We start from the raw sequence: 9,405 nt of genomic DNA, 5'->3' as shown, positions 1-9,405 counted from the left end.
TATCATCCTCCCTGTTATTATCTTCACCTATTTCTCAAATTTTCCATCATTCCACTTCCATATAGAATTGTAATCGGCATGACATCACAAAATATAGGTAGTTGTTTGTAGCTTATTAGGGTAGATGCAAGATTTATTAACAAAATTGATCTTGTTATATATATATATATATATATATATATATATATATATATATATATATATATATATATATATATATATATATATATATATATAGTGAGAGAGAGAGAGAGAGAGAGAGAGAGAGAGAGGGAGAAAATGTGTCAGGGACTGATTAAAATAAGTGCAATCAAGTCACAACGAGGAGTGCAAAACTAGGTTCTCACTAGCCTCAGCGCTTTCGACTTTGAGTCTTACAAATTCAAACAGAAAACTGAGGCAAGGCAAACAATAAAAACAAACGAGCGTTAAAATTACAAACCTTTACATAAATATGTCTACTGGAGTCATATATTTTAACTGTAAAAAAAAACTGATTTTCAACTGAAAGTTAATATACATCCTGTTTTCCAGTTTCAATCATGACAAAAGACAGGAGCCTCAGTCACTGACATAAATTAAGCACACAGTCTTCATATGCATAACAATAATTTTAGAGATTTTAGAGAAAGTTTTGACTTATGATTTCTATTTACTCACTTTCTGTGCCATAGATGACGATAACGAATTCGACTGCTCGAGTTTAGCATTATCACCGTTTCAAACCGAACAGATAATTGTGACAGGAGAAATAGGAAATTCACCCGAAGAGGTTGTACTTGGGTTAGAAGAACAAGACAGGAAATCAGATCCGATACCTGATGATATTACAGAGAAGATAAGCGGTACGTTACTTGTACAGGAATAACCTTTATGCAGAATGTAAAATGTATACAACTCTTACAAGATCCCACTAAATGAGTGTCGTTATATAAACTCCATGAAATAAATTTAAATGAGAATACAAGCATGTTTAACTGGAGAAATCAATGGTACAGCCTTCACAATAAGAAATTTCGAGGTTGTCAGTAAATCTTGAACATTTTTTTTTTCAAATTTCGTGTTGTGTTTGAAAATATTAGCTATTGTAAAGAACGACTTCATCTACTAATCTCGAAAAATCGTGTGCCTTTAATTTATATCTATGCTAATAAACACAGTGTATACACTATATACAAAATAAATCATGAGATCAACAGATCCATCTTATTTTGACAATATCTTATTGCTTGACAGAGTGAAAAGCATCTTTATGATTTTATTTTTATTTTATAGTTCTCCTTGATATCTCTAGCATTTTGTCATGTTATGGTTTATCTGTTTTCGCCTTTCCGACGCAATGTGTTTTACAGAGAGCGACAACTATTTCTTTCTTGGGGAGTTTTGATAAAGGAACGGCATGCTGTCCCTTACAAACGATGAATTTGGTTATTCAAGACACATTATTTCTTGCTTCCGTCTGTTCGTTTTAAAAGCGACTCGTTATCCCAAGAGTTATAGCTATCGACCCGTATCAGTTCTATGTCATGTGGAGATATTCTAAGCGAATATAGATTAATCTCTGGTTCAAAGCGAACACATTAACAGCGGTACTGGGGTTAAGTTCTTAAAATAATCTGGTGTGGCTTAGCAACCTGCACCGGATATTTTACGTCACAAAAACTGAATTCATTCAGATATTGCTGTTTTTTCCACAGCTGGTCTGTATTGTCACTTGCTGATGTAATGGGATTGCGAGCCGGATGAAAATCTACTGCTGTCATAATTATTTACATTTATTACTGACCTCGGCAAAACACATTGGCATTGTTATGTAACTCGACCCTCGGAAAGATATGTTTGGGTATGCATACAGTTCAAATGACACACATTTGATAAGAATCCAGCCTGAACAGTATATATTTCCAATGTTCCAGAATCCCTTCAATGATTTTGATGGTTTCTTCATTGATATTCGTCGTGTCTTTAGGATTTAATATTAAACGGGCACCTCTCGGAATCAAAGGGGTTGTGATTTTTAAGCCATCCTTGACTGATGACTTAAAATTAAATGCCATTGTCAAATGTGCACCAAGAACAATATCTGCATTAACTTCAGCAGTTTCACAGAATTGTAATATGCCATGAATCATCTTTGAGTAAATTTTTTATAGCGTCTTTGCTTGGCTCCTTATTGCATGATAATTTTCATAATCACCAAGACGATTTTGTAATTGAAACTCAGGCACTTGCGCTAGCTGACAAACATAATAGACTGCCTTAGCGGCGATTGTAGCTGGCATGCGATGAGGCTTTTTATCGTCCTCAACTAAGCTTGCGATTTCCGACCGCTTGGTTTGTCAAGAAAAATATTCATATTTAATCGTGTTTCCGTTGCGCGAAACTATTTCGCAGTCAGACGTAGTGCACAGGAAGACCAAATGAGCAAGTATGTTAGCTTTTCATACGCCTCTTGGTATTTCATCAGGTAATATTATGGGCTCATATTTTTGATGCAGGTCATCCGCAAGTATAATTTTTTTTTGAAATTCTAAATAATTATCTCAGAATAATGTATATACATCTGCCGCTCTTAACCAAGAAGAAAGAAAACAAAAAGCAGTTACAATTGTACGTGTTGTAAGTGTTATCCCAGCAGAGTATCGGGCGACGTGCTATTGTTTATAAATACAGCACACTAATACGAAATAAGTTAATGAAGCAGTGGAGTGATCTGTCGACCCTTAATTTACATGTTTTATGCATCAGAAAATAGAAACATACAAACAGTTTGATATTTCTACTGTATTAACACTATTAATTGATGTATGCCATATAAAATGAAGGATAATTAAGTAATATTGTTTATAAGGATAATTTTTTACTTTGGTTAGTTATAACTTCGAAACCGTCTATATCAGCCGGTGATACGATATTGTGTACACAGCCCAAACGAAGTGTATAAGGACTGTAGTAAGATTTACATGTGTTGAACTATTCATGGGGAATTAGAGATCTGTGTTTCTATCATCTTTAACAGATTGTATTTGGAACAAGATGAACTGTGAGGAGATTTCAACTTAATGATTTTCTTGGGAAGTTTTTATTTGGAAGAGGAAAACTGTAAATGAGATATTGCTGTTGTTAATTGATTTTGGTTGTAAAATAACTACCATATATTAAACACCCCTCAAATACAACGCCCAGCTTAACCCACTGCGGAGATTTGCTACTTAAAGATTTTCTTGGGAATTTAAATTGACTGTCCTGGAAATATGGCAAGTGCTATGTATACGGGTGCATTGATACCCTGCAGGGAAATCTTCTTGTCGAGTAGCATGTGTATTGATGAATAAACCGCTCTGACCGGTAAGTGCGGAAGGTTTTATTTGCAATTGATTATTATACGACCTATCGGGGTATTTGCCAGAATTTGAAGAATTCATCTTTGATATAGCACATTTCTGGTTATTACCAAATTTGGGGAGTTATTGAGAGAGTCTGAATTTTGTGGCCAGAAAAATGTAGAGCCTTTTTGTCTGGAGCAATGTTTTTGATTTGTTTCTGACATAAATATCTTCCCATGCTTGAGTTGATGTAATATGTTTAAAAGTTAGCTTGAGCAATTATGCTTTCACGGCCTTGTTTTAACAAAGATACTCAGTGTTCTTTCCTCAGCTGGTGCCCGTTGATATCCATAGGACATTTGGACTAGCTGCACCCACATGGGTTACGTTGGCGAGGCACAACCAATAGTCAGGTCATCAAAAACATTGGGACATTTGTTCTTAAGCCATTTGCATTTACAATACACCTATATGGAAATATAGGATAAGCGTACATACTTTGTTTTCCATTGCCTGTGCTCGTTTTACGCCCGCCCCTGTTCTTATCTTCTTTCTCGTTAAACTCTTTATATTCTAAATGTAATCCACATTCTTACTTAAAAGATATGTCTCCCGACTTGATGTTTCTATGTTCTTCACCTCTTTCCCGCATAACAAAGTGCAACATATTGTTAACTCATTTGATTAGCACTGATGACCTTAGCATTTTGGGTTATGTTACACGCTTTCATTTGAGTTCTAGAAAATTTTCATTTTAAAACGTTTATGGCAAGGGGAATTTCTATAATTTATTGATGCTGAAAAGATAGGATTTACCTGCTTTTAAATTAAGCTGCAACAATGCAAGTGTGAAGACATAGCTTAGATATTTGGTTAGCTTGAATCAATGGAGTCTCTTACCCCTCACAGTCGCTAATGTTAAACATATACTAACGTATTAAGACAAATTAGAGTAATTGTTTGGATACTTGATAATAAAACTCCTGTAGGAATGCATGTATGATTAAAATTTTGAAATACATTATGGCTTCGTTGTTTCACTTAGATCGTAATATTCAGTATATGAGGTAAAATCACAATATTTCAAATTCGCTTGGAATACATGATACTGAAAGTTTGCAAGGAAGTAAAAATACCTGAGAGTATTAGGAATTTCGGAAACAAAACTGAAATTAAATTGGCAAATACATATAAACAATGTTACCAAAGAGCTTGTGTTTTATAGTACTATTCATTTAAATCTTTAAAGACTTAGAAATTTATAGCTTGTCACAAATAACGCATACTAATTGAACCAACAAATATTTGAATAACTTTAAAAACCTTAACATAAGATTTGTCTTGAGTTTCGCTTCATTCGCTATAATATAAACGATTGCGAGATAGAAGTCAATCTAGTATGCTCGTATGTATCAGAACCAGTTCCAACTGAACAGAGAAGTGTGAATGGAGACATAAGAGTCTCACCCGAAGAGGGAATAACTGGTTTCGAAGAGCAGGAAAGGAAATCAGAGCAGATACCAAGGAAGATTACTGAACAGATAAGAAGTACGTTACTTATACAATAATGACGTTTGTATAACTTGCAAGAGATATAAAACCTAACTAAATGATAGAAATTTGGTGAAAGATATTGAAATGAGAATGCCACTTGTTCAACTGCAACAAATCAAATTTACAGTCTTCACAATAGGAACTTTACGAGGTTGATAATAACTCTTTTAGTTTGGCATCTTGAATATTTTCTTTCACATTTCGTTACATATAGAGATTGAAATTATTTATTATTTTAAAAAATCCATCACTAAGATATAAATTGCACGTGTCATTATTATTTATCTCTGCTAATAAAACAATGTAAATAAAAAATGTATATACTGTGTACAAAATCATGAGCTTAAGTGATCTATTCTGTTTGAAAATTCCATCTTTCCTGGCAGAATGGAACAAATGGTCATGACTTTACTTTAAGGTGAACAATTACAGTTTATGCATAGAGAAAGACATATTTCAGTTGAAGACTAGTACGTCTTATAAGTTTCTGTTCTGTTTTATATTACTACCACGCTTCCGTTACCTTTTTACTTTATCTTGTCTCCTCTTTAGCTGTCTCTCCTGAGATACCGTGTTTTTAAAAGACGCTTTGTAATAATAATTCTTTTTGGAGCCTGCTGGGGTTTTGAACACGAAAAGGTATAGGATCTCATACCGACACATAATAGATTAAACGCATATTATCACTTTCTTTCATCAGTCTGTTTGAAAACGGAATCGTTCTCCGAAGAGTTATTGGTTTCATATGAACATAATAAGGTTTGTAATTAGTTGTATTTGTCAATTGGGATCATATAATGATATGGACGCTTATATGGTAGCATGGGAGCGTCATTTTGTGGTGAAATGATATTTATGTAGCTGCTTTTGTTTAAAATTGTAGAGTCAACAATGAGCAGAGGGTCAAACATGTATATGGAGTCCAACGAATGTATGGCCTCAAGCGGGAAAGGTAAGGGAATGCTATTGTAAAACTTTAGATTACGTGTCAAACACACATGTCATAATACCGCACCTAATGTTAGATTACTGTCCAATACTTACAGTGATCAATACGAATTTAACATGAAAAACGTGCGGACAAAGGGGCGAAAGATTATGGGGTTAACAACATTGAACACCTGAATAGTCATTTTACTATCTATTATCGAATATTTAGTTATCACCTATCCAATTACTTAGTGATCTTCTATGCAACACCCCATATAAATTCTCCTAAACGCCTTGTGTAGTGTCTACAATTATTTCACTTACTATCAGAGAAATAGGGTATAATGTCAAAGATGGGATGAAATCACACAACATACTATCTAACATACAATCATACCACCTATGCTATCTGACAGCCGATGTGCGCTATCCAGAAAGCCAATTGAAGCGTGTAAATTACACACTAACTATAAGACGAAAAGGGTATGTTATAAAAAAAGGATGAAATCGTGCAAATATAATATCCAACACACTACAAATACTATCAAATACCCTATTTATTATATACTATCCAACACCCATTTTCATATACTATTCGACAACCATTTTTATATACTATCCGATGCTAGCTTTTTTCTTACTATCCAGCACGCACTTGATTATCCAACATCTACTTTTTGAGTACTATACAACACCAACATTGTATATATTATCCAACACCCACTTTTTGTTTACAATCCGAAACGCTATGGGAGTAATCAAAACCACAGTAGACATTCTACCTTAAGAAATAGGTAGTAGAGCTTTACATTATGCGTACATACTCAAAAAACTGTTTATCTCAAAGTGGTAAAACATGAAAAAAGGTTAGTAAATATACATACATTATCATACACTATCAAATACATTTATGGATGTCATTTTTTTATTAAACGGATTGATTTGACAATCATCATAATGTTTCCTGTATAGAGCTGTATGTCTTTCATCCAAGTTCTGAGTATGACAGTGGACTGATGATGTTCTTGTTCTGGTCATCATAAGTTCTTCGTGTTATATCTTGTCTCTTCTAACAGTCTATGATAACTTCTATCAATCTGTTCATTGCCAGAGTATTGTCAAATTATGCGTAGAAGATTGCGTTCATTGTGCTGGAAAGAGCTTTTGCTAGGTAAAGTTGCACAGGAAGTTGAAACAATTTATATGGTGGAAATGTCCTACGTCGCTGCCTTAGTTTGGTGTGCAATCAAAGCCCCCTAAAGACTTGAGACATATGCAAGCAAAATCTCAAGTAATTTTCTAGACATCTTTTCTTGCCAATGGGCAAATATCCGGGTAATTGGCTTTGGAAATTTTGATCAGAGTCCAGCATAAATGGTGAAGGTTTTCACATCCACTCTTAGTATCGATACTGGGCTGTATTTCTCAAAATTAGCATGATGTCCTTTCCCACGTTTGTTCACACTCGTTAGCATTAGTTATCAAGTGGAAGACTGCACAACTTAGGTTTAGTCTCAAACGTAAGTCTACACCTTTACAGAAATACGTTTGGAATCCCATAGTCATATGCAAACAATCGATCAGTTTTAAATTGTGTTCTTCTTTGATTTTCATTCAACTCTGTGTCGTTGAATTTGTTCAGTGTGTCAGATTTCCAATCCACAGAAGTATATAGATGAGTGTTCTTGGCTTCTTCCTTACGTTAGGAGATTTTACAGGTATGATCGGTAGAATAAGTATTAATGCTGCTGCTGATTAGTTTGTTATTCAAGTTCAAATCCACTTCACTGAACAACTAATGTATCACATTATTGACGGGAACTACTCTGGCGTTGGTACCTGGATTGGAGACGTTTAGGTACAAGTTACTAATATTCAGGTAAATATAATTTTTAGTTTGAGCTTTTTAATTCAATCCTGGTTGCCATAGTCCAAGACGGAACATGATGAAAATCTAACCATTGAGATTCGTCAGCGTCATCGGAACCATGGCAACATATCAATTTCTGAAATCGAAAATCTTGGTGGCAATGTTTCCTTTCTGTTGTTATCAAAAACTCCCAGTTCTCTTTCACTTTTTGTTCTTTTTATGTTTTTCTGAACGTGTCTATGAGATTGCGATGTCTCTTGCTGGCTTCTTCTTGCTATGTAGTACAGAAGGAAATAATGCCTTGGCCAGAAGTGTGAAGCAAAGAATATTTATAGGGTTTGTCGTCGACAAAAATGATCTTTTCCTTTACGAACCAACACATTCTTCCCGCTTTAATCAAGGCTTCTTAAGGACATTGTCGGTTAATGAGGAAAGTTTGAAAACATTCTTTTCAATGCGTCAAATCTGTATCTTCGAAAGCATGCCATCTCTATTGACGATAGGTCCAAGATGGGTACCACCTTACGGAATATTTAAGCCATGATGTCGTTGTCGAGTGACTACTCGGTACAATTAATACATCTGTTTTGAACTTCTCTCGGAAATGTAGTTTCACCATATATTTTAAGAATGTGAAATAATTCTTGGTACTTGATTAGAACCCTCGGCCATATTTTGCTTCAAAGCTTTGCCAAAGTGATTGCTGAAAATATCTCAAATATCCGGTGTTGAACATTTTGTCTATAGGATGATTCCTCAGACGTTCAAAACAATCGCATGGCTTACACACGATATAAATACAACTATATTCATATACTCTCACACAAGAGAGGTAATTCTAATGGATGAATTTGGTTCTTGTTTAATTTGGCAATTAGATGTTGAGTATATATTTTCCAAGTGGTGCACGTAGTTGTGCAAAGGGTTGTGTATATCCATATCGTTCACAAAATACTTCACATAAAACCACAAGTTTGTAGGTAGTTGTATAGTATATGATAAAACGAATAGACCTCGCATTTACAGAGAGACAGAAAATTATATTTTTAACGTGTAGGATACATGAAATCCTTTTTCCATCTTCTTTAGAGTCTATATAGGATTATGTTAGTTTTGTTTTGCCGTTTTCAATCTCGAACAGAATATGTTACTTTCTCCTTTTCAGTCTTTGGTTTGGCGTAACATCTTTTATCCCAAGCAACATCACAACCCTTAACAAAAGCTCAAACTTTAAGTAGAGGCTTAAGATATAAAAATTAACAAAAGCAAAACTCTGAAAAGATTAAAAAAACCTAAAAGAAATATAAATTAAAATTAAACTAGCATGCTGAAAATGAAAATTGAAAATTAAACTTTAATGAAAAGAAGTAAACTCAGGAAGAAAAATAGAAAAACTAAATCTGAAAATGACATTTCATTCTGAAAACTATGAAAATGAAGACTGAAAAACAAATATTTGAAAATACAAATTTAGCTTAAATGCAATTTCAAAAAGTAGTTTTGGAAATAAAAATTAAAATTAACAATTGAAAATTAAAATTGAGTACCATTGACAATGCAAATGCCTACTGAAAATTAAAAGGAAAATTGAAACAACATGCTGGAAAACTACAATTTGGAAATACAAATTTGAAATTAAATCTTTACAATTGGGCTAAATTAAGTTTTAAGAATTAAAACTAAAAATGAAAATTTAAAAACATCCAAATTAAAATACCAAATTTA

The 9,405-nt window shown here is 33.7% G+C and overlaps 1 protein-coding gene across 1 annotated transcript in view; it reads left to right on the top strand.

Annotated features, from left to right (window-relative positions):
- Nucleotides 1-4,747: 4,747 nt before the first annotated feature.
- LOC149800905 (uncharacterized) overlaps nucleotides 4,748-9,405 on the top strand; it is a 51,952-nt gene continuing 47,294 nt past the window's right edge. The window contains exons 1-2 of the mRNA XM_089956751.1: nucleotides 4,748-4,874; nucleotides 5,764-5,832. Coding sequence (XP_089812877.1) covers nucleotides 5,772-5,832 — 61 coding nt within the window. The 5' untranslated portion in view covers nucleotides 4,748-4,874; nucleotides 5,764-5,771. The remainder of the gene's footprint in view (nucleotides 4,875-5,763; nucleotides 5,833-9,405) is intronic.

This window comes from Sinohyriopsis cumingii, chromosome 4 (genome assembly GCF_028554795.1).
Source record: "Sinohyriopsis cumingii isolate HCF-2022 chromosome 4, ASM2855479v2, whole genome shotgun sequence".
Classification (NCBI taxonomy): Eukaryota; Metazoa; Mollusca; class Bivalvia; order Unionida; family Unionidae; genus Sinohyriopsis; species Sinohyriopsis cumingii.
This window is presented reverse-complemented; position numbering and strand designations above follow the sequence as displayed.